At 39.3% G+C, this 27,494-nt stretch overlaps 1 protein-coding gene across 1 annotated transcript in view; it reads right to left on the bottom strand.

Annotated features, from left to right (window-relative positions):
- bmerb1.S (bMERB domain containing 1 S homeolog) overlaps window positions 1-27,494 on the bottom strand; it is a 99,978-nt gene that overhangs the window by 4,689 nt on the left and 67,795 nt on the right. Inside the window, exon 3 of the mRNA XM_041578513.1 lies at window positions 1,969-2,042. Coding sequence (XP_041434447.1) covers window positions 1,969-2,042 — 74 coding nt within the window. The remainder of the gene's footprint in view (window positions 1-1,968; window positions 2,043-27,494) is intronic.

Genomic DNA, 27,494 nt, shown 5'->3' with positions numbered 1-27,494 from the left:
AAATTCATATCAGCAGGACATCTACAGAGGTTTATTGGGACATCCAGAGGATATTTCTGTTCTCTGTTCCATGAACTTGTACAGACAATTTCACAGTGTTGGAAACAAAATCTTGATATGTTGGCTTTATTTCTCAGCTTGACTCAGTACCACGCATTCTGAGCTGTGTGGGATGGGATTTGTATGCTTTCTTACATTTGGCTTTAGTACAGTCATTTTTAGCTGAGGAACAGTGTCCTCTTAATCCTCTGGAATTGACATTGGTCAACCATTCGTTTATTCATTTCCTCTGGAACATTAAAATGTAATCTTACTGCTACTAAAATATAGACATATGTCATTCAGAAGCGTCTGAACTACTAGGCTGGTGGAATGTATAATACATAATAAACATTAGAGGGCACCCATTATAGGCTTCCATTGCTAAGGCAGCTGGAAACACTTTAAACCAGTACTGACACTCTCTATATTCAGCAATGGCAGAAAAGCAATATTTTGTCAAATGAGCACCAAGCCTTGACTTGACTTGACTAGCCCTGAAATAATCTTTAAATACAACGTGTCACCCTATGAAATTATTCATAATATTCTTCTGTTATGTTAATCAAGCAAAAGAAGTTTATTTTCTGGGCTATAGGATCTGGAATGCTTGGGTTTTCTTTATAAGGGATATTTTCTGTAATTTTCATCATTATGGCTAAAGTCTGCTAAAAATCATTTAAACATTAAAGGGCCTTTTTAATGAAAAAAGTCAGACCAAACTAGGATCCACGATTAGTCATATTTTTTATTAAAAAATCAAGATTTTATTGGATCGGGGAAAAACCATGAAAAAATCAAGCAAAGAAATCCGAATCGTTTGGGTTTTTAGGATTTTTTTCCAAAAAGTCAGAATTTTTTAGATTTTTGTATTTTGGCTTATTCCAGCGGAGACCACAGAAACTTCCAAATAGGCTAGGGACACTCCCATTGACTTATATACAACCTTCGCAGGTCTGAGATGCCGGATTTTCGGATTTGGACTTTTTCCATCCTCAGGGTTTAATAAATGTCAAATAATTAGAGGTTTTTCTTCAACTAAAAATTTGGAATTTTTTGAGTTTTTGGCATTCAGACAAATAACCACCTAAATGTTTCAAGTTAGTATCAAGTACAAGGTACTATTTTATTATTACAGAAAAAAGGGAAGGGAAATTAGAATTATTTGATTGAAATGGAGTCTATGGGAGAAGAGCTTTCTGGCTAGCAGGTTTTTGGAGAAGGCATCCCATACCTGTACTAAACAAATTAGCCAAGCCTTAGTTCCAATATTCTTTCCTAAATCCACAATCACAGCAGGCAGGCAGGTACCATATACAGTAACTGAAAGTTGTCATTAGGGCAATTTTAGTATTATCCCTAAATCACAAGTACAAGTATGGCATCTGTTATAATATAATTGATCTTTACTTCTAAACAGAATATACTTAGCACTACTTGCATATTAAAAAGACAATTACATTAATTATAGGTACGGGAACCCTTATCCGGAAACCCATTATCCAGAAAGCTCCGAATTATGGTAAGGCCGTCTCCCATAGACTCTATTTTAGCCAAATACTCAAAATTCTTAAAAATTATCTCCTTTTTCTCTGTAATAATAAAACCGTTCCTTGTACGTGATCCAAATTAATATATTATTATTGGAAGCAAAACCAATCTATTGGGGTTATTTAGACAAGGTATATCAATACAAATTACAGAAAGATCTGTTATCAGGTCTCAACCATTCTGGATAACAGGTCCCATACCTGTATATGTTAGAAATGAGGACCTGGTTCATGCTCCAGTGCACATGAGATGTGAGATCATACACAGTAAGGGGGAATGTTTAACGGGCAATGAAAGAGCTGCATTTCAAATAACTACTATACTATTTGATTTTTATCCCCAAATTATTTGAATGTTACTTGAAATGTAACCAATTACCTGGGACATCTACCAAAGTCTGGAGTTCCTGTTTCAGGCTCATGATTTCCTTGCACAACTGAATATCATCAATCCTGCGAGAAAGAGTAGAATGTTATCATTAGGGCACACTTTCTCTTTAATTTCGTTTATAGGCTTGCTTGAACAAGACATTGCACAAAGGAAGAGTTTTCCTGTCAACCATAAATTCCCTTTATAAGAAAGTAACAGAAGGCTCGGCTTAGTGCTGAACATAGATCAGATCATTTACAATGCAAGGTACATTGGCAGTGAACAGCAGAAGTGCTGAGATTGCAGTTCTGGACGAATGCTTTAAAGATAGGTGGTAGAAAAGCTATCTGTATAAACACTGACGATTAACCTCCTCTTCTGGCTGTTTAATATAAGTTCTGGAATGCACACTGACCTCTAATACTGAAATCAAAGCACTATTACATCAACAGCCAGACTCTTAACTAAACTGCTGAACAATGGTTTATGTTTGCCATATGTCTTTCTTTTATTCTGTATCTTTTTTTTTTTAGTGCTGTGTTTTCTGTTCGGAGAGTTTGGCAGCCCTGAACTTTAACACTCATATGAATCACTAAAAAAGTAAAAGGACATCACTCCAAGTATTTACTGTAAAGCCCAACAATCTTCTTTATTCAATCATATAAATATCCATCCACTTTGTGTCCTCTGATTTCAGTCCCTATAGCATTAAATATTACAATATTTAATAGTTTACTCTTCTAACCACTTTTGGCATTTCCATTACGTATTAATAGTTTTTAATAGCTGCTAATCTAATTAATTTTCTAACAACAGCACCAACTGCTGGTCGGTTTATCTTACTGTACGGCAGGAGAGAAATACAGTATGTCCAGAAGGAAAACAGAGAACTGTTCTGATGTTGCTCTGCTTAGCAAAGACACCATAAACCTGAAATTACCTTTTTCATGTATTGTCTTTGGAGAGCAGGCTGCGTGTAGGGATGAAGCACACCAACTTGTTCCGGCAATTCGCCTTAATCCGTATGAATAAGTAAGTGGTGTGCAGCAAGACAATATTGTTGCTTGTCTTTGGAGAGCAACATCAGAACAGTTCCCTATTGCACACTGTCCATTGAATAGAGATCAAGGTTTTGACTAGTTCATTGTAAAACTTTCCCTTTTTTATTCTTGAGCCATTCCAGTCTTTCTTTGGCCTTGATTTTGGGATCAAAAAGAAAAACATTTAACAAAGCTAAATTTTTAAGCATAGCTGAACACGTTGTCTTATAGCATTTCCTTGTATTTGGCATATTCTATTTTTGCAATTCCTGCTGATTAAAAGCAATCCCGCAGCATGATGCTAGCACTACCACACTTCACTGTAGGGATAGTGCAACTATTTCAAGAGATAGACATAAGGATGTCCTGTTTAGGAGGGTGGCGCAAAAGAAAAGACCTCAAAATAGAGTTGGTTAAAAAGGATGAAATGACCCGGGTGTGATAAGGTTGTGTGATCAGCTGACACCAAAGTGTTCACAGAAAAACCCGACGCGTTTCGACCACCACAGTGGTCTTCAACAGGGGCAAAAAACTTCTCAATATAAAAGAGATCAAAAAGGCACAAAGATTTTGTGTGCACATGCAGTTCAAATACCTTATGGCATGTTAGACAGGCTCCCAAACAGATGATGCTCGGCATGTGATGTCATTTCCGCCCAATTACAGGCGAAAACAGGGAGTGTGCGCACAAAATCTTTGTTTGGAACGTATATGCGTTCCACTCAATCATGCGCATGCGCATCTACGCCCAATTATAGGCGATAATAGTAAATGTGCGCACATAATCTTAGAATGGAACGCATATGCAGTCCACTCACTGTTGCGCATGCGCATTCTATTTTATATTCAAAATAGCGCTTATAACTCATTAGATCTACAAAAAGGGGGGATACAACCACCTTCAATAACAATTTCTCGCACACATCTAACAATCCCTGTTGTGACTGACAAATACTGAGCATCATGTCTGTTTAATGGCCAACATTCATCAAAAAATATATCATATCTCATGTCACTGTGCATAATTAGATCACAAATTTCTGAAGCCATTTCTTGTTAAAGAGCCCCAGATACAGTCTAAGCCTGTTGTCCCATGAGTCTGTTAGACACTAAAAAAAAATAGAAAAATGACATAAATATACAAAAATCAATATACAAGAAAAACACATTTCAAGATTATGTAACAACCCTCAAAAGGCATATTCTTTGTTAAACCTTTGGTTATCCGATGTAGATTTAAGGAGTATCTATATCTCAAGATAAGAGCAGAACATACCTATCCAGGCATATACGTTCCAAACAAAGATTTTGTGCGCACACTCCCTGTTTTCGCCTGTAATTGGGCGGAAATGACGTTACACGCCGAGCATCGTCTGTTTGGGAGCCTGTCTAACATGCCATAAGGTATTTAAACAGCGTGATGGGCGAATTTATTCGCCAGGCGCAAATACGCGGTGAATTTGCGTGATTCACCGCCAGCGAATAAATTCATGAAACGCCCGCGAAAATTCGCCCGAAAATATTCGCCGGCGTCAAAAAATTTTGTCTCTGCGTCGAAAAAAACGGTCGCCAGCATAAAAAACGCCCGTTTCACGAATTTTTCACCGTTTCGCAAATTTCACGCGAAATTGGCAAATTTTCCGGCAAAACGCCACAAATTCACCCATCACTACACACAATCTTTCTTTGTATTGAGAAGTTTTTTGCCCCTGATGAAGACCACTTTGGCGGTAGAAACGTGTCGGGTTTTTCTGTGATGTCTGTAAGTTTTTATTAATATGATACAATAAATTTTGACTTTTTTACATAAGTCTGAGTGTGCAATCCATTGATATATTTATTTATATGATACTTATCAGGAGGCTATGATTGGGCAGCCCCCCTTGGATTAGCACCTCAGCATGCTAATGGGTGTGCGCCTTCCAAATTCTAATGTGACACCAAAGTGTTGTCAGGCAGAAATCAGTGTCCATGGTGCAGAAAGCATCAGTTATGGACTGGGCTGGTGGGATAATGATAAAACCTGGTGAGGCCCATACCGGCTATCGATCGCGGAGAGAAGGTATATGATGTGTCAGAGGGTGGGCGCCAGAGAGGGGGGGTGGTGTCTGGGGCACAGACCCTTCAGTCTGACACTGGATACTATTGTGTTGTGGGGCAGCTGCTCATCAGCAAGAACTGGGCATCTACTTTATACAAGGACAAACATTACAAAAAACATGGAAATGCTGCAAGAGAAAAGTTTAGGATATTTATCCCAAGTATATGGGCAAAGTAACACTGGCCCTGTCATGCTCCTGGTTTTGATCCACATAGTAATTTCAACCTCAAATGGCACGTTTCTGTTTTGTCTTTTTCTGAAAGGGGTGGCCTTTAAGTTATCTTTTTGTATGTTATAGATTGGCCAATTCTTAGCAATTCCATTTATTATGTCTTATCTTTTTTAATTTTCTGCTTTTCTATTCGGACTCTTAAATAGGATCTTTCAAATGGGGATCTCTGACCTCTGCAACCAAAAATGATTGCTCTGTACTGGCTACAATTGTATTGTTCTTGCTACTTATCTTTCTATTCAGGCCTTCTCCTATTCATATTCCAGTCTCTCATTCAAACCACTGCCTGGCTGCTTGACTAATTTGGACCATAAAGAGAGACCTGCAGAACAAAAAGCTAAATAATTCAGAAACAACAAATAATAAAAAAAATAAAGACCAGTTACAAATTGTCTCGGAGTAGCACTCTCTACAACATCCTAAAAGTGAATGTAAAGGTGAAAAACCTCTTTAAATTATTATTCTAACATGAAACAATATCAAAGTAAAAATGTGTGGTCCCTTCAAATGAAAGAAAGAACAAACATGGGCTGACAATAATTTAACAAATTAGGGTTACAGAATAAAAATGGCATTAGAGAGCCCAGCTCACAGGAGCTTACAGTTTAAAGGATCTAAATATAATCTAAATACATATTTATCATATATAAATCAGCAGAACCTTTCTGTTGGCTCTTCACCTCAGCAAGCCAGTAGATTAAACAGCGCCAATGTACCTTTTTTTCTTTTTCAACACACAGGCAGGCTTTCACATTTTCTCTTGTGATGGAACGGATCAAAGCAATTTGCTGTGCAATCAACATCATTAAAATTCTCCTGCTGTTTAATACCAACTCATGGATGATGCAGCCTGAGTAATCTGCAGCTGAAAGATTTGTTGTGACAAGCGCAAGAGAGCAGGATTCTCCACTGGAGTGTGTATTATAAAGTCAGTGCTCTTATCACAGAACACAATACAAGCAGGTGTTTCGGCTACATTCACTACAAATACATGACATGTCTGTGCTGGCTTGAATGTGACTATGCATGGTTTCCTTAAAGGAACAGTAATACCAAAAAAATGAAAGTGTTTAAGTAATTGAAATATAATGCAGTGTTGCCCTGCACTGGTACAACTGGTGTGTTTGTACATACAAGTAGTCAGCACGACAATGATAGAATCTTATCTGATGTAACGCACGTTTTGCAATGGCCACTTCCCATCTGCATTTCCAGGAAAATAAATATAGAACAGCGCCTTCAATTTTTCACTTAAAAAGCCTTTATTCAGCAATGAATGTCTCCTTTTAAAGGCTAGGAAATGAGAATTCTTGATATGCTTGTGCACATAAGGTTATATCTATATCATGACAATTGTTTAACAAAATAATACTACTGAACAGTATAAATGTTTGAACATGGGTTTTTGTAAAAATCTGAATTCATTTTTACGTCAAATGCAAATGACACCAATATTTTGCAAAGTATACCATGGCATTAACGTGGCAATGCAAATTAAAGTCTAAAATCACATCTTTATAAATGCAGCCCATAAAGGGTGATATTTATTTTTTAAAAATACTTATACATTGATTTTACATGGATTTCTGAGCCACATGTCGAATATCAATTGCCGAATTTTCCAACAAATACAATGGAGCAGATGCCACTTTATTTAAAGTGGACCTGCCACCCAGACATAAAAAGCTGTTGTAAAAAAAAACTCACCCCGGTGGTCTAGTGGGGGGACAGCAGGGACGCCTGCTGCCCCCTTGGAGGGGACGCCCACCGCGCCAGTCTTTTTCGCCACAGGCGCCGCTTCCTTAGGGCGCGAGGTTCACTCCTTTGGGATTTAAAGGCGCAGAGATGACGCCAGCGCGCATTGGCGTGAAATTCAAATGATATTTAAGGCGCAATTGGGCTTGTGATCGTTGCCTGTTATAGGAGTTTGTTCCTGGTGCTTTGATCGTTGAGCTTTTTAGCAAATCTTGATTCCTGTTTCCTGTTGTGACCCCTGCCTGGCTTTTCAACTATTCTGACTTCAGGATCCTGACCCAAGCCTGTTATTCGACTACCGCTTCTGCTGTACCCTCCTGATTGACTTCCTGGTTTGACCCTTGCCTGCCTGACTTCGTTGGTTCTCTGCCTGCCCCGACCCGGCCTGATCTGACTAAGATTCAGTTTAACTCCTTGTACTGCAACCTCCTGCCCAGAGACTTTGCTCTCCGGTTGTGCCCCTCTGCTTGCCCAGAACCCCTTGCCTTGCACCTCTCGTTATAAGACCTGGCGGCATCTGAGTAGCTGAGGGCTCCTCCCGAGGCCAAAGGCGGCTGCTACAGGCAGAAGCACGAGCCGAGACCAGGGTGCTTGGCATCGGTTCTGGGTTTTGGGTGCCAACCGTTACAGCTGTATAATAAAAGTCCTTTTCAAATTAAGCATGAAATCCAAATTCTTTTTTTTATTAAAGCATTCATAGCTGTTGTATTCATTGTCTGCTCCTCCTGTATGCCTTAGGCATAGAGGCGGGGCAGACAATTACTTTCACTTTCCATTCAGCACTTCCTAGATGTCACTGCTCTCCCCACATTCCCCCAGTTCTCTTAACCATTTAATTGTGTAGCCAGGGCATGGGGATGGACATGGGGTCCTTCATTCTGGTGCACAAACAAGATTCTGAGATGATACAAGACTTGTCTTAATAACAGTGTGCAGAAACTGGCTCCTGCCTGCTTGCTATAATTATGAATTCCAGACCGAAGGAAACAAGATTCAGATAATTTATACAGTGTAATTAATGTTCAGTTTGCTTGACTAACGTGATAAAATAGGATTTGGAATAATTTTTTTGGTGACGGGCTCCCTTTAAATACCAGGTAAAAGATGCTAAAAACATCAGCGCTTCTGCTTCAAAGGGAAAATATTCTTACATGCAAGGAATATAAGTAACTGGTATCTGAATGAAAATGTTACTGGTTGTTATTTAGCTATTAAATATACAGCATTGTATTGTACATATTTTGAGATGTTTGTAAATAACCGCAAGTGCCTCCTAATTCCAAAAGTCTGTTCATCTGTTCTGTGCAATGATATTGATTCTGTTTGAATATGTTTCATGGTATTAACAACTCCCCTTAGGTGGGAAGGCACCGTGCATAAGCTTTCTTCTCTGTTCATAATAAGGATAAACGTGCTATATCAGAATAACTAAGGCTCTCTATTATTGTCCTCCATTGCTTGGCAAATAATTTGCACAATTAGTATTTATAAGGCATTTACATATTCAAACCCGTGATGTAGCTATCAGGGGTGCAGGAAGTGTAATTATACCCAGGCCCTCACCCTTGTGGGGGACTGCAAGAACCACTATAAGATTTATTGTGGGTGCCTGGAGGCACCGGCATGTAATTTGTGTAGGGGCGTGGGTCAGTGGAAGGGGCCCAGATGCACATTTTGCCCCAGGGCCTGCAAATGACTAGATACAAACTGTATCTATTTTCTAATATGCAATATGGGCCCTTCTGCCTTACTGCTGCTTGAAAGAAAACGGGTGCAATCTGCCATGTTTTTTCACTTTGTACCATGCCTTCTACGTTATATCATTTGCCACAGTTTCCTCTGTTTCCTTTCAGAGGACAGAAATCTGCATTCCCCCCGAATACACTGCTCCCTGCATTTGGCAGTGTTGTATTCATAAGGGACTGTGGGGGGGGGGGGAGGATGTAGATGGCACCTCTCCCAATCCTACCCAGCATCAGCAGGTGCAGCCCACACCGGGGCCCTGTACTCACTGCCTGCTCTATGCTGTTCTTATAAAGCTCTTGCACTTATTTTCTGGGGACTTTGTAAATGATCCCTACAGGCTCTCCAAACTTATATTCTTTTTAATCCATTAAGGAAAGCTATTTTACATGCATGCTTTATAGACATTCACTTAAATTGGACAATATATATATATATATATATATATATATATATATATATATATATATATATATATATATATATATTGAATTAGAGTGGAGTCATCCAGCACACGTTAAATGTATTTTCTTCTAGTGGGTGCACGCAAAAGATGTGTTCACCTTCACATACCTTATAGCACAAAGTCAAAAGATAGCAGCACTCCCATCTTGTAAGAATAAAACCGACTTTATTATTTCATACGGCAACTCCAGCAACGTTTCAGACCATCCAGGTCCTTTCTCAAGCTGACAAAGTATTATAATATAAAGTACGATTTCATACGGCAACTCCAGGAACGTTTCGGCTCAGCTCAAGCTGACAGCTTGACAAAAGGACCTGGATGGTCCGAAAAGGCCCAGGATGGTCCGAAACATTGCTGGAGTTGCCGTATGAAATAATAAAGGTGGTTTTATTTTTACAAGATGGGAGTGCTGCTATCTTTTGACTTAGTCCATTGGCATAACCAGAATAGCAATTCTCCCATGGGCTAGAGCAAGTTAACAATCAGTTATACGAAGCATTAGAGATTTTCCCTGACACTTGATCTGTTCCCTGAACCCAATACCGTGGTGATAAACAGACAAAGCCATGACTCACGCAACACATGTTCACTTTCTCATTTACTGAATGTTGTCGTTGGGCTTACGGCTCCTATTTTGGGAGGAACTGAAAAAAACATCTTTAACCATTTACTTTGTTTATTTTATACTTTTTTTTTTCCATTTCGATTTCCCTTAAGGATTTCGCTTGAAAGCTTTTTCAAAACCCTTTAATGAATCGTGCCCATGTAGAATAGCATTCTGCTAATGAACCTGTCTAAAGAGCAAAGCAAATAAACCACTCAGGCCATATTGCTTAAAGGCACAGAGCGTTCAAGCTGAAAAGCTGAGGTGATCATGATAATTCCCATCTCTTCGCTCTGCAGTTATAATCAGATTTAACCCAGTTTGCATTCAACTTCCCCTACATATAGCAGCAGAGAAGCAGGAGTTTATCCGCAACTCCACGCATTCAGACTATCACAGTAATGCAACTGAAATGTATATCATTCTTGTTTGATATTCTGTATCCCTAAAGGAACCAGGGAGTTATTAGAAGAGAAGGATTCAGAACACTGGCTTGTTCATTAGCAGAGTAACAAATGGCTCCGGCTATGGCTTCTCACGATGAATCCTTAAGGGCCTCTGACAGCCTGGGCAATCAGGCCAGTACTTTGGAGACTGAAGCCTTTCTGGCATACACAGCGAAGTTCACTGGCTTGTTAAATGCTTATTAAAAAAATAAAAAACCTCAGTCTCTTCTGGAACATTGTTCCTCCAGGGCAGCACTAAAGAAATAACACAAATCTCTTCAGCCAAGACATGAAATAACTAAGATGCACTTTCAGTTTGCGAAAACATAGAAATGGGAAGCTGATTTATAGAAATATTTCAGCCCTTGATTGAGCCAAGACTACTTAGGTCAAATCTAAAAAAACGATTAAAGGTTAAACTCCTACCTGCCTAGTAAAATTGCAGTACGGACTAGTGCTCCATATAGGAGGTAACATCAATGATTTCAATTCCAGGTTTGAGAAAAAAGTTGTAAATAACTCACACAAAAAAATGGAATATATATTGGAATATGTGCTAGCGTGATACTTAATGTTATATGTATATTAACTGCAAATTAATAAAACAAAAATTAAAAAAAGGAGGCTAATCAGGCACTCACAAATTATAAAGCATACCTTTGAATGTCATTTGTTATGTACAGTATAAGTATAGCTCAAAAAAAGGCTCAAAACCCCATCCATCCTGACAAACCCCTGAAGTGCAAAAATGGCAATAAATGTGCATAATAATTACAAGAGAGGCGTCCCCCAAAATAAAAACTGTAAAACAGTGCTATTACAAAACTGGCATATAGAATAATTTCTCTCCTCTGCAGCAGTCATATAATAAGATCCGTCCACATCGGTGCTGCTTAGTATGCATTGACCTTGTATGCAACAACCACTTATTTGGATCAATCCACACCTGTGCTGCTTATCATGCATTAACTTCCTATGCAGCGATCACCAATTTATTCTGATCCATACTTGTGTTGTTTAGCATACATAGGCCATCCAAATGGGCAGTTCCCAAATTGAAATTAACGTTTTGATATTCATAAGCAGCGGGGTCTTCCTCAGCGTTGCTCACACGATCCAACACTCCAATCCAGAGTGAGAGCACATCCCAGCCTCTTCCCGGGAAACCATTACCAGGCAGCTCCTTTAATCTATCTGTTGCCTCCATGCTCCAAATGATTATCGGGGTCCTGTTATACCCAAGCCCACCAAGGGCATCACTACCCATTTGCTTTCTCTCCACAGCCTTTTGCTGCAAGGACCCCAGCCAAAAAGACTCACTCCATCCTGGAGTAAATAGGAAGTAGACTGACCCTGAGCACATGGCAGCTCAGCTTTTTATACTTCTTACACCACATTGACACCTTCTGTCCAAATCTGGAATGTGCCAGGGCCTACTGCACATGGGACAAAGGACTCACTCCCCCTCCCAGATCCAATTTAGGTCCAACACTTAGCTGGCCACAGCAGGGGATTTCTAACCATGTGGAGATTTTCAGAGGGGAGCTCAACCCTGTGGGTCCCTACATGTCTATTGTATCAGGCTGACATTTGATGTTGCTCAAATCTTTGCCTGTTTCTTTATTTTGCAAACATATATACTGTATGTGTGCAGCGTCCAAGTCCTATTAAACAGTAAGTGCGGCAGGTAGCTAAACATGGAGATTAAACTTTACCATCCTCCAAACCACATAACACTTCTATTCAAGGGAGAGAATTGGTATCCAAATGCTGTTGGAATTCTCCATGCCATCATCCAGACTGTGCTGCTCTATCTCCTTTAGTCATCGACACACTGATGATGACATGTTTTGCCAATACTGAATGTTGCATAAATACCATACAGCATGTAAGGGGGTGTAAAGTGATGAAGAATGTTATGTGCAGGAATGTTGTAATCTTTTTGTGTGACAAAATGTGCATGTATGTAAAATGTAAATATGTTTAAAGGACAAGGAAAGTCTAAAATAAAATAAGGCTAGAAATGCTGTATTTTGTATACTAAACAAAAGAATTAACTTACTGCACCACAAGCCTAATCAAACAAATGATTTATGCTTTCAAAGTTGGCCACAGGGGGCTGTAATCTCGTAACTTTGTTAAACATCGTTGCCTGTCCCTGACCCTGCACATGCTCAGTGTGGTCTGGGCTGCTTAGGGATCGTCATTTAAACAAAGCTGCTTGAATCCTGCATGGCTGTTAAGTAAGGCGGGGGTTCCCCCTGCTGTTCATAAGTATGATTGTTTCCCTGCTCAGCAGTTAGGGACCATCTGACAAGTCCTATCCACAGCAGTAAATGAAGGGAGAATTTCATTGATTACAGTCAGGTTTCTTATAAAAAAAAAAAATTTTTGCCTTTCCTTGTCCTTTAAGTGTGTTGGATGTAATTTCTGGGAATCACCATGAGATGGCAGCAGAGGTCTTATTTTTAGGTGTAGTTTTTACCCCGGCCACCAGAGGTCAGAGAAGGCTATAAAAGGAGGTGCCCCGGCCAAGGTGAGCTGTCTTGATGGGAGGGTGTGGCCGAAGCAACATCACCTGGCTGGTGAGTGGAGACCTACATTGGTAGATAGGGGAAGTTAGCATAGGAAAGATCGAAGTGAGCGAGCACTAGGTGCACAAGATAGTCAGGATATTTAGTAAGGGCAGTTGTGGCCCCATCAAGGAGGAAAGTGGAGTTAGTCTCCTACGGGCACTCCGTAAGTAAGGGAATCAGTGGTAGTCTAGGACCAGGTAGAAAGGACACTGGGGCTTTAGGCCAGGACTTGGATGGAAAAAGTGTCCTAACCTGGAAGAGTGGAGGGGTATCACCCTGAAAGTATTGGGCCAATATTGGAGAGTGGTGGGATACAGGTGGAGTATATACCGGACCACTAGGTGGTTACGTGGAATCCAAGATCCTAAGGAAGGTGTGGAAACTGATTTGTTGGAATATATGTAACTGAATGTGTCTGAAGAATGTGTGTAAAGTGTGCCTGACTATAGAAAAGGCTCTGGGGTGCCTGTAAATAAACTTTTCCATCGAGTTCCCTGTGGTGAGTAACAGTTGGGTTTACTTCCCCTTTAATGTCTGGAAGCCCCTCCTACAAGCAACATGGGGAAAAGGGGGCCTGGACCAGACATGGAGTCTACAGCACTCAGGGGCACATGTGCTCCAGAAATGCCGCATGTAGGGGGTACACACTTTTTTTTGCAGGGGGCACAGCGGACACTAGTTATGCTGCTGTAGATTTACCCTATAAACCAAAAAAATTAACTTTGCACACTATACTTACACTTGTAAATGACTTTCAATTGGAAATGTAAAACAGTTTTATAAATGCAATATAATAAGACAGCGTGCATTTTTTAATTTTCAGTTGCATCATTGCAAAATGAACCCATTCCCCTCAAGGTTTCTTACATGAATAAAGGATTCTTGGCAGTTTACTGAGATTGCCTTGGATATAAAAAAAAGTAGCAGCTTATATTCATAAGCAGAAAGTCAAGTAAGCAAAGAATGAATGTGTAATGAATGACATATTTTCTGCAATTCAAGTGATCTTTACAATAACAGCAATTGCATTTAACCCATAAGAAGTACCGTATATACTTGAGTATAAGCTGACCCCAGTATAAGCCAAGGTACCTAATTTTACCTACAAAAACTGGGAAACCTTATTGACTCGAGTATAAGCCAAGGGTGCATTCCAGTATACACTGTGTTGTGATGTCTGTACGTACTGAGGCAGCAGCTGTCATGCATCCATGAATAGAGGCTCTCTACAGAGTAGGCACAGAAGACAGGAAACATGGGAGATGGCAAGTATAGCAGGTAAGATGGTGATAGGATGGCAAGATAGTCATGGTGATAAGGCAGGATGGTGACAATTGGGCAAAATGGTAATAGTGGGTTAAGATGGCACTAGGAAAGATGCTGACAGTAGGGCAGCGTGTCAACAGAATGGAAAGATGGTGACAGCAGGGAAATTTAAGGTAGTAGGGCAAGGCGGAGACAATAGGGCAAGATGATGACAGTAGGCAAACTCCTACTGTGCCCAAAATGGGAATTGTAAAGCAAGACGGCAGATGCAGTAAATGACAGTGACAGGGTAAAATTGAGTCACTAGTGACAGTAACACTGTATATTTGCTCTGCCTGATCTGGGGCCCTTCAGCTGTCAAACTAAGGCAGTGCCGGGCCAAACTCCTACTGTTCCAAAGATAGGACCTGCTAATGGTCATCCTTCCCTTCTGTTTCTCCCATCCACAATTCCGTAATTTTACCCGCTGCGTTGCTACTTTGCTAGCCGTGCTACACAAAGTTTGAGTAGGGACAGGTCTGGGGATGAGCGGAACAGAGCCTTGAAGTACTTGAAGCATCATGACGCAATCACAGCATCTCCCAAATCGAAACTACCGGTAAGCCCAGTCCAGCCTTTGGCCCCGACTTCCGGCTTTCAGTTGCTAGGTGACGTGACGTCACTCTCGGAATGCTGACTCGCTTCCTATAGACGGAGGCCTGTGCTTCCTGTGTGGGAGTTGTGAAGCTAGTGGTGCCCGCAAGATGAGTACTACCAGTATGTTTGCTGATACCATTCTGATCGTGTTTATATCAGTGTGCACAGCGCTGCTGGCTGAGGGTGAGGAGTTCATATAAATGACGGGCAGAGGGCAGTTTGTGAGCCGGAAAGCGAGATGTAGTGTTAGCGGTTTGGGTGATTCTGCACATTGACTCGAGTATAAGCCGAGGTACACTTTTTCAGCACATTTTGGGTGCTGAAAAACTCGGGTTATACTCGAGTATATACAGTATTTCATAAATATGCTAGTGTTTAAGAGCAAAAAGAAAACCCCTGTGAATGTAAAAACAAATGGTCCACAGGTTTAATCATGATTTTTTCTAACAACACAAACTCCACATATTGCCTTAGAAAATGTAATTGATAATTGCTTCTAAATAGGCTATACTTAGCACTAATTGCATATTAAAAAGACAATTACATGATTTACAGGTATGGGATCCCTTATCTGGAAGCCCATTATCCAGAAAGCTCAAACTTATTGGAAGGCCATCTCCCATAGAATCCATTTTAATCAAATAATTCTAATTTTTAAGAAATGATTTCCTTTTTCTCTGTAATAATAAAACAGTACTTTGTACTTGGTGGTGACTAAGCTGCCCCACCAATATAGCCATACCCATTATACAAAGATAATTAATATATCAACCAAGAACATTTAATCCTTGCAAAGAGTTAAAAACAACACAAATGATAAATTATATTATTCACACAGTTTCCAATTAAGGAACTGCAAATCTGCTTTGCTGTAAGCCCATTCCTGATGATGAGGTTAAAGGACAATATACAAGTTACTTATTTAATTGCCATCGGTGAAGCGGAACTGAGCTGTTTCATAATGTTGCTTTTTGGACAGTCCTTAATGATAGCAGCTCATAAACTGTACACACCACCATTAAGATATATTTGGGTACAATTGAAAATATAAACATACTGTGCAGGGATATAACATCTACTCATGCTGCAATAGGTGTTTTGAAGTTGACTAGATATCCACTTCTCTATATTACCCTTAAATCATATGAGCTTATTAATTGGGATAAATGCAAAATATAAAAATGTTGTGCAGTCTGCCAGAAAAAATTAGTAGGGGCACTAACCGACAACAGTCCAACTAGAAAAGTAAATGAGTATAAGCGAAGGGGGTTCACAGCTCAGTTAAAAAAAATTGTTGAAAATACAAAAACATTTATTAGGACATGGGACATTTGTCCTAATAGATGTTCTTGTATTAGCAACTATTTTTGCTTGCTTTTTTTTTGGAAAAGCATTGTTTTGCTGTGATATTAGGGGATACCCACCCTGATAGTAAACCATTTCAAACTTTTTAATATTGGCAAGTCGCTTAGAATCACATTTTCCTTTATTATGCAGAGAGGAAAATGTGACAGAATGGTGCCAGAATTATGAATTACAGGTTTTAAAATATAGTAAAAAAAAAAATAATACATTTAGCAGTATATTGTGTAGAAATGTGTAGTCATTTTTATTTCTTTATTTATGGTGTAGGATTTAATAAGATGTCAAAATAGTAGTATATTTTTATATACTAAATGGTTGATAGTGTTGCGTCACAGCCAATCATCTGTACAAGAGTATGCACGGTGGTTTCTTTCAGGCATGGGAAAAGAGACGCGCAACACCTGTTAAATCTGACCAGTTGTTGGGTAAAATAAGGTCTCATAGCTGCTACTACTTTTGGTACAGGTATTTTACATACTTCAGGGGCATATTACACAATGCTATACAATTACAGTATGCTATATCATTAGTATGGACTGCTTCCAGTAGATGACACTGTTGTGCCTCTCTTGTTTGTATGTTAGAAATGTATCTGCATGGTATGGTATGCATGGTATTCCCAAGACTGGGAGAGTTTATTTTGCACTACATTTACCTTCTCTTCCTGGCCTCTGATTATTTTCACTTCTTTAGTCACCAAAAATGGTTGACCTACTACTGCAGGATGCCTTGATGCCTTGGGCAACATTTAGTTGTTTTTTTTACACTAAAAACATCTTCCTCATCCCTAGCTCAGCTGTATAAATCTAGTGATTATTTAATTCATGAGTAAGTTTAGAGTATAACGAGTACCATGTGCCTTCTACTTTTACACTGAGGCTAGAACTAAAATATACAAGTACATACCATTATTTAATAAAATTCTAAAAGAAAAAAAACTATTAGCACAAATAAGAATACAAATTGTAATACCCCTCCTTAGACTGTTATTGCATTGCACATTTTAATTGTGCTTTGTGTATTTTAAAGTGCTTGAAGGTGGCGTAATCTTTGGTGCACACATATGTTTTTTATATGTAAGAAGTTTTATTATACACACTGCGCACTTGCGCAGACTATAACATCCTCAAACCTTCTTCCACTTTCAGGGTTCGATCAAGCTACATTAAGGCAGTTATTAATCAAGGTCCGAATTTATCTCAGCATTTCTAAGTTCCGAGCAACTCCTATTGCCCAAATGGACCTTATTTATGAAGAAAAAAATCCCGAAAAATAGGGTCAGGCAAACTTCAGCGCTTTCCCCCAAAACTCCAAATTGTTCGAAGCTTTGCGAAAAAAATGAGAACTCATCGGATATTGGTACTGACATAAGCGCAGACACTGGGACCTTCTCCATTGACAGTACCTCGAGAGCTTTTAGATGCCAGGGTTTCGATTTGAACTTTAAGAAATCTCAAAAAATTCGTAGTTTTTTTTTTCCATCGAAAACCACAAATTATTCAAGGTTCGGATATTCGGACCTTGATAAATAACCCCCTAAATTCACGCAAAGGCAATTTTTTTGCGCAAAGGCATAAATGTTCGCTTTGCAGATAGTTATTCCGTTGCCGACTTTTATTCCATTCCCTTGTTATGCTCTATTGCTCTTACTCTTTTGTTTATACCCAAAGCATGCTAAGGGTTCATTCAGTGAATTATCAGATTCAAAATTTTGGATTCCACTCCCAATAAGACTTGGGTAACAGCCGTCCTGTTCGGAATGTTTGCATTCATCTGCTTCAGCTCAACTACTTTATAGTGGTTGAATTGTATGGCTTATAGATTTATAATTTGCTTTCAACCTTGTTAAACCTCACTGACTGTGTTGCTATGTAACCTCTAGTTAAAAAAACTCTAGCAGAATGACACAGGAGGGAAAGTGTACAGAAAGATGAGGGCACATGTGAGGCTTTTGATGTTGGACTCCTGAAGTGGAGCTGTTCAAAACAGAAATGATTCAAAAGAAATTTCAGAAGTTCAGAGGCAATAACAAGAACCAGAAATGAGGCCAGGTCTGCACCTGAAAGACCTACAGATGCCTCCAAGTACTATTCACAGACCACAACATGTCAACTGTACACATGAAGTACACACGCTACACAAAAACAATGTGTGTTGCTAGACAAAGGAGAAAGCACAGCATGTACCATACTAAGAGAGTCATTCATCAAGCAAAGATTAAAGGTAGAAAGTAAAGCCAGAGAATAGGGTCAACTCTGAAATTAAATACTTTAAAAGGACACTCATTGTTAATGAACTGTAATAAGGATTTACGTATATTTAATACATACTTAAAATAGCTATGGATTCTATTATTTGGCTGTTTCTTTGTATATAACTGTATGTTCATTCTGTACAGTACACCGATTCATGTACAATATGGAATCGCTTTATAAATATGTCATAATAATTATAACAAATGGTGTCTCTATGTAATTTGAATCAACAACTTAAATCTATTAGAAACATCAAAAAAATAGGTTGTTTTTGCCACCAATGTGGATTTATGCAGCTTAGGTAGGATCAAGTACAAGGTACTGTTTTATTATTGCTAAGAAAAAAGGAAATTAAGAGCAACAGAATTATTTGCTTATTATTTTGGTCTCCAGTGCTAAAATGTGATATTATTGAATTAGAGAAGGTTCAGAGAAGGGCAACTAAGATAATAACAGTTATGCAAATTCTCCGTTATGAGGAAATTCTGTCCAAGTTGGTGTTTTTCTTGCAGGAGATAAGACGCTTAAGGGGTGATATGATAACTATGTATAAATATATAAGGGGATTATATAATACTCTCTCTGATGATTTATTTACCAGTAGGGCCTTTCAGCAGATTCAAGGGCACCCATTCTGATTAGAAGAAAGGAGGTTCTTAATATTCAGAAAGGGTTTTTTTACAGTGAGAGCTGATAATTCTCACCCTGAATCAGTTATATTGGCAGATTCATTAGATAGCTTCAAGAAAGGGGTTAATGGATTTTTAGCAAGTGAGAAAATACAAGGCTACTGAAATTAGATTTTTAGCATTAAGTTGATTCAGGAACTGGTAGAGTTGCCATTTTGGGTCTAGGAAGGAATCCCCGTCAGCAGCAACACATTTTAACTTCTTGCCCCAAACCTAGAAGAAAATTACACACCAGTCACCATCCACACTGGGCCAACAATATGTCCAGCATCATTAAGCTTCCAACAGCCAGTCTTTTTCTATTGTTACATCATAAAGATGTTAGTTTGTACAGAAGCATTTGTAGTACAATATATAATCAAACATAAGGTGATAGAGGTGGTGACCCTGCTCCAGATTTTGTCCTGGAGTAGGGCACTAGCGATTTAGGGCAAATAGTAATACTGGGGGCAAATGTTGGGGGCCCAAAACGCATCATTTTTGGGTTTGGTCAAATACTGAACCAAATCTGAACCCTAATTTTCATATTTATATTTGTATTTGAGAAAAATAAAGAAATTGCATTAAACTGATGCATTCTGAGTTATAAAATTACATCATTTTAAGGGTTTGGATTGAGTTTAAATGAAATGTTATTTTACTGGGCACATCAATAAGAACACACATAGTATGCGACTGGGCATTTCAAGAGGCTCAACTGAGAGACATTTTCTCTTTCATGGTGGGAAGTGATTCATGGTCAAAGAAGGGTGAGACAGGATCATGGTCAAGGTCAAGCAAGATGTCAGGGCAGTTGGCAAGAAAGAAAAGTCAAATACAAGCACAGAGTCAATAATCAGTAAGTCAACACAACAGCAAGTCTACAGAAAGCTTGGTTATCAAGGTATCTAGATACTCCTGGGATTTAAATCAAAAAACGCACCAAAAGGGTTTGGTGTACAAGTGCTGGCTTAGACGTAACAAGGACCAGCGTGTCAAGAGTTAGGAAGACACACTGGTCTCCAGGTATGCATTACACTACTGCTTCCGAACACACATTCAGGAGGGAAAAATAAGTGTCAACTTGAAATGACAACATGAGTAGCGGTTCTTGTAGTTCCTAATTCATGATAGAATTTCTTCTCATCTCCACTTCACTTTACCATCGCCAGTCCCAAGACTCAGCAGCACTTAAACGCCATGTAAGATTTATAATCCATATATAATTCATATTTGTATATTTCATGCATAAGTTGTTTAAAATATATATTTCCTTCATTCCAAAGAAAAATGTGTGGGTAGCCCCTTTAAGGCTTTTAAGTGATACAGAGAAACTGTTGCCAGACAGGAGAACAAAATACATGTTACTTTGCAAGGAAGAAGTGAACTCAGGAGGTGTGGGGGCGAAATCTGTGTCTTATGCCTACTCTATAGGTCAACAGCAGAAATTTCTCTCACCAGAAATGTTACATTGCTAATGAAATTACACGTATGGCAGGTGTTTCAATGACTCACAAGGGTTCACTTAACTCGTGCGTGAGAATTTCAGTATTCATTAGGACTCGTTTATATCATTAAAAACAGTGAACAAAGTACAGTTCTTCCTAGAATTCCAGCAGCGTTGCGCTCACAAGACAACTGCACTCACACTTTGCTGTAAATTCTGAGCCAGCTTCAGTTCACTGAGAAACCATATCTTATGATTTATCACCTGAAAACTCCATTGAATTCTACAGAAATATCTGGTATCAAATTAGGTGTTTTTCTTATTAAAATCACCAGTTGTGTTATAAGTTGTGCCTTCCCCAATAAATAAATATGTGACTTTTAGAATTTAGGGAACTACCATGGTTGCCCAGACTTCCTTATAAATAATCTTTTCCCTGACCATTCATTACCATCTTTTGTAAAACGACATACTCCCATGATAGATTACTTAGCTGCCCAGGGTAGGACCTGCTCCCCCAGCTGCCCTACAAAGACCACAACCTGCGATGCCACAGCATTTGCGCATGAGCACTCTGGGGACAATGGGCCTGGGGACTGCCAGGAGGGCCCTTCTTTTAGCAGCCACGGTGGGCCCCAAGGCTCCAGTCTGACTCTGTAGCTGCCTAAACATTTATAAATGTTTCCAACACTGAAAAATACTTTTAAAAAATGTATTTAGAACATTAATGGAACAGTTAAAACAATAATAAGAGTAATAACATTTTACAAGGCAAAGAGATATGGAAGTGACCATTTCAAAGAGACGTATTTTATAAAAAAAAGCCAAAGCTAAATATAAAAGAAGTCAAGGGATCACATAAATCTGACATGTTAAAAAGCAGATACGAACAAGAGATACTTTTGGCTCCCAATATTTAATGTAAATGTAATAACACACAGCAGGGAACACACTGTAGCATGAGCAAAGGTGCTAATTATGTTGGCAAGCAGGATTTTGAAATTAAAAGCTTGGCTTTATGAAGGATAGGTCATGTCAGACAATTTTGATTGCTTTTCATGATGAGGTAAGTACGTTTCTGGACAGCGGGGGAGCAGTAGATGTGATCTATTTGGATTTTGCCAAAATGTTTGATACTGTGCCCCACAAACAACTGCTTTCTAAACTAAGGGCTGCGGGGCTTAATGAAGTAATTTGCACATAAATAGGAAACTGGCTGCAGGATCAGGTACAGAGGGTGGTTGTTAATGGTACATTCTCTACTTGGAGTAAGGTTCTTAGTGGGGTCCCTGAGGGCTCGGTATTGGATCCATTTTTATAGAACTTGTTCATTAATGAGGGTATTGTAAGTAATGAATAAGTGTTTGCAGATGACACAAAAGTATGCAGCCCAATTAATTCCATCCAGAATAGGTTTCTAAAGTATAGGTATAGGATATATTATACAGAATGCTTTAGAGCTGGTTTTCTAGATAAGGGATTTTTGTGTAAATTAAATCTCCATTCTTTTGTGGATATAGGGTGTCCTGATAAGGGGTCCTATTCCTGTACCCTAGGCTGTATTTACAGTTTCTGCTGCACTAGGCACTCTTGATTGATGATGCCCCTACACCCCCCCAGATTTGACAATATTTTGGCTATGAACCTACAGTCAGATCATCCAATTTTGAGAATGAAAATGTGAAAGGGAAGAATTGTCGCTTGTCCACATGCTGCTGCAATTTTTTAGGCCACACCAACTTTGGGAGACATGCCCCCAACAAACCAATCCCCATTTATCAGATACACCCTCATAAAATATATAAATATATAAATGAACACAGGCAATTCCACATATAAATATACCAAGAACTAATATCAGGATGGCACACAGTCAATTTCACATATAAATAGCCGCAGAACTCGTTTCAGGATGGCACAGAGGCAATTTCACATATATATATATACCCCCAGAACGCAAATCAGGATGGCACAGAGGCAATTTTATGTATAAATACCCCCAGAACTCTTAGCAGGATGGCACAGAGGCAATTTCACATATTGCTATCCCCAGAACTCATAGCAGGATGACACAGAGATGATTTCACATTTAAATACACCAGAACTCATAGCAGGATGGCACAGAGACAATTTCACATATAAATACAGCAGAACTCATAGCATTATGGCACAGAGGCAATTTCACATATAAATAGCCCCAGAACTCATATCAGGATGTCACAGAGGCAATTTCACGTATATATATATAGATATATATATATATATATATATAACCCCAGAACTCAAATCAGGATGGCACAGAGGCAATTTTATGTATAAATACCCCCAGAACTCATAGCAGGATGGCACAGAGGCAATTTTATGTATAAATACCCCCAGAACTCATAGCAGGATGGCACAGAGACTATTTCATATATAGATATACACGTGGAATTCATAGCAGAATGGCACAGTGGCAATTTCATGTATAAATACCCCCATAACTAATAGCAGGATGGCACAGTGGCAATTTTTACTAGTTATTGCAAGGAAAGCGTTAAAGGTCACAGGTGGATAAAGGAGGAGAACCAGCCAGCAAACTGCAAGAATATTGGAAGTGAACTGAACTGAGTACAGACAACTAGGCACCACCCCTAGGCAGTGTAATAAAGGGGATTGGTATGCTTACCAGCCTGCATTCTTCATGCACTAATAGTTTGGGAGGGGTGGGGGAAAGAGGGGGAATCTGCAGCAAAAACATTCATTCTGCCTTCTAGTCTGTCAGTCAAGTCCTGAATGAGGGAGTAGCGATGTTGCCGGTGCCTTTTTGTTTTCAATTCAATTGGCTGATGGGTAGTTGTCTGATTTCATGCAGGGGCATGTACCTATACAAACAAACATGCACACTAGCTGGAACCCCACCCCCCTCAGTTTACCACTGGTTTTAGCCATAAATTCGGGGCAGTCCACACAAAAAAAAAGAAACTCCGTACTGTGCCACCCCTGGACCCTGCCACCCTAAGCACCTGCCCTCAAGTGCCTTATGGAATATAGGGCCCTGTCTGCACCAGAGACCTTTGTTATAGTCTAGAATTCACCTGGCTACTACTCATTCAACCAAAACTCATTGTGTTATAAACAGACTGATGCCATTGACTTCCATTACAACATGCATTGGTGGTATTGAGTATTATTGCTATTTTCTCCACAAGCAAACAGGTGGAAACCATAAATAATACTGTCTGAGCAGCATGCCTTTTCGTTGCTGTAGTGCATTGTATCTCCATTTCATGCACAACAACCACATGACCTATACACAGAATTATAATTGCATTCTTAACATGGGTGGGTGGATGGCAATAGGTCTGATGAAGTGGACAAAGTGGGGGAAAATGCTAGGTGCAACATTTGTGTCCCTAATGCTATGCAGAGAAGATTGGAATGTTGCCATTGTATTTATTAGTATCGGTACTGCCTGTGCTTTAGGGCATATTAATTGTGAGTGAGAGACAGAAGTTTAGATGATAGGGAGCCCTGTACCTACACATTTCTGCACTCATATCCTATTTCTTGTGTGCCATTTAAATAGTGTTGAAATAGTGGTCATGTTTATAGCGGGATCAAAGGTGGTGACATTATTACAATTCAGTGTGCAGTCTCTAAAGCCAACGTACACTGAATGTTTGTTCAGAAACACCTCCAAAGAAACAAAAACAAAGATACCAGTCTGTATATTCCCTAAGAGTTAAAAAGATACAAAACAGGATTAATACATTCTTGCACAAAATACAGGAGGCTGAATTATTTAATATCAAGTGAATTTAATAATCATAATTCAGCCGATGAGATGAATTCATATGCAGCCAACATCAGCCTGCTCTAAATAAGGGGTACCTGGGAAAGACATTCCTTCTGCTTTATCTTTTATTTTAGATGCTAATGAGAATTGGCAAAGCATGACAATTTTATTATTTTCCCGCCGGCATGTTATAAATAAGCAGGTGAAGTCCGGAATAATCAACTGTCATCCATTTTTACCGTCTGTGTTAAACAAAACAATGCAGCAGACACAGTAATGGGCAACTGTAAGCTGAAAATCTGATAAAGGAAAGCAAAGTCATGGGGAATGGTGTGCAGTGTGACTGTTCTATAAGAAGCAACTGTTGGTTTCATCTACACTGGCACCACTTGTTTCCAGGGGAAACTCAATGGGCATTGCAGTAGTTGCAAACCTAAATAGAAACAATGCATTAATGCTTGCAGGTCTCAGTGTGTTTCACAGCAGGGAGGCTGGTGCTATTAGAGGAAAGCTATCATATTTCCCATGTTGAAGGCATCAAGTGTTGTGCAGGAAAGGGAGCTGTGAACAGAGGCCCAGTGGTTCTGCAGAGAGAGGGGAAATCATCTTATATAGGGGATATATTGCACTGTAAGGTGAGAGATTTTTTTTTGCATTATGTGTGCATATGAATATGTATGTATATAAGTGTGTATTAGTGATGTGCGGGTCGAGAATTTATCCGACCCTAACCCCTCCCAAACCGCACCCGGCTCGCTCCTGCCTTCTATTTATAGACCCGCGCTGCCCCGCCCTGCAGTGAGATCACAAAAGAGGCGGGGCTGGCAGGCGGAAGTCTATAAATTCTGGCGCAGTACTAGGTCACGGGTGGGGAGAGCTGGAGAAGAGTTCGACCCGGATATTTTGTGCAGGTGTCGACCTGAACCTGCCCGACCCCCGGGTAAACCCGAAGGTCCAGTGGGTTTCGGGTCGGCCCGCACATCACTAGTGTGTATCCATGTATGTGAGTATGTATTCCTTGGACCTGCATGTGTCCCAAAGTTCTGATTATTTCTTGTTTAATCTTTAGCTCTTTGCCCTACTCCTATTTCATTTCTCTTCTGTTCCTCGCTGCTTTCAGCACCACCATAAATCTCACTCTTTCTAGGCCATTGTTTTGGTGTGCTGCCCTAATCTTTCCTGGGGTCCCTTAAATGTCAGGCCTGGGCCTTTGGTACCTTCGGCATATGGTACCACTTGCTTTTCTTCCGCTCCTTTGCAATATACTATAATCACAAGTCCCTCGCTCTGTTAGCATGGTACAGGAGCAATCCTTTTCCATACAGGGTGTATGGGTCCAGTAGCATGCATGTGGGTGGTATGGGATGCAATCAAGGGAATTTAGAAACAGTGTGCAACTGTGCACCTCTCTACTGCCTCTTCTGCCAAGACTGGACCCGGCTCTCTCTTTTTCCAGTTTTAGAACTGTTTGTATCCTTCTGTTACACTTCTCCTTTACTCCTTTCTTTCTAAAAATGTATTTTCTCATATGTATTTCCTCCTGACAAATTTATTTTCCTTTATTCCTCATACAGTCATACTGACTCTGTGTTAGCCTCCCTGTTACCTTTGTATCTGTCAGTTTTTAGAGGATGTTCCCCAACAACTGACAGAATTGTCATACTACAGGTATGGGGCCTGAATGCTTGGATAACTAATCTTTCTGTAATTTGGATCTTTATACCTTAAGTCTACTAGAAAATCATGTAAGCATTAAATAAACCCAAATAGGCTGGTTTTGCTTCCAATAAAGATTAATAATATCTTAGTTGGGATCAAGTACAATGTATTGTTTTATTATTACAGAGGAAAAAGCAAATAGTTTATAAATATATGTTTTTTTGGATAAAATGCAGTCTATGGGAGATGGGCTTACCATAATTTGGAGCTTCCAGTAATGGATCCCATACTTGTCCAATTTCGGCTACTATTTTAACCATGTATTGTTAATTTTACATACAATAAACACGAAAAAGTTGGTGTATCTAATTGGAAATGTATAAAGCTGTGGCATGTCCAATGAAACACCATCACATTTCCTTTGGCCATACAATTAGTAAATAAATATTCAGGTGACCCAAGCGACATCACTAAGCACTCAGTATAAGTGACATCATTAAGTACTGTTTATAAGGATATATTTTACAGCAGAGGATATTTCATGGCTTGTAATATAACAATGTAAACAACAGGCAGTTATATGAAAATAAATGACTGTTGTGGATTATACAGTATGATAACATCTCTTGCTGTAATATAGATAGACAGATAGATTTGAAGTGCACAAATAAACTTCTTAGCAAACAGCACAAAGCACTGACTTATTACACCTTTGGCAGTATACTTAGGGGGCCGATTCACTAACTTCGAGTGAAGGATTCGAAGTAAAAAAACTTCGAATCTCGAAGTGTTTTTTGGGCTACTTCGACCATCGAATGGGCTACTTCGACCTTTGACTACGACTACGACTTCGAATCGAAGGATTCGAACTAAAAATCGTTCGACTATTCGACCATTCGATAGTCGAAGTACTGTCTCTTTAAGAAAAAAATTCGACCACCTAGTTCGCCATCTAAAAGCTACCGAACTCAATGTTAGCCTATGGGGAAGGTCCCCATAGGCTTTCCTACGTTTTTTTGATCGAAGGATATTCCTTCGATCGTTGGATTAAAATCCTTCGAATCGTTCGATTCGAAGGATTTTATCATTAGATTGAAGGAATAATCCTTCAATCGTTCGATCGCACTATTTGCGCTAAAATCCTTCAACTTCGATATTCAAAGTTGAAGGATTTTAATTCCCAGTCGAATATCGAGGGTCAATTAACCCTCGGTATTCGACCCTTTGTGAATCGGCGCCTTAGTGTATACATAGTGTAGTGCATGCAGTATATAACCGTTCTGCGAGGATGAAATTGAAAAAGGTAAAATAGTGCCTTCCAACCATGAAGATATACTCACCACTAAGATTAGATCAAAGCAAATATTAAGCATAACATGTCTGCCTTGTAATTATATCTGCCTGTTTAATTTGCTAGGAACGCAATTTTAAATTGTGAAGGATGTACTTGTGTCATTTTTGGTTTCCAGCATCAAAGTAATTGACACTGGTGTTATGC

The sequence above is a fragment of the Xenopus laevis genome, chromosome 9_10S (genome assembly GCF_017654675.1).
Source record: "Xenopus laevis strain J_2021 chromosome 9_10S, Xenopus_laevis_v10.1, whole genome shotgun sequence".
In the NCBI taxonomy this organism is placed as follows: Eukaryota; Metazoa; Chordata; class Amphibia; order Anura; family Pipidae; genus Xenopus; species Xenopus laevis.
Note: the sequence above shows the minus strand (reverse complement) of the source record. Positions and strands in the feature narration are given on the sequence as shown.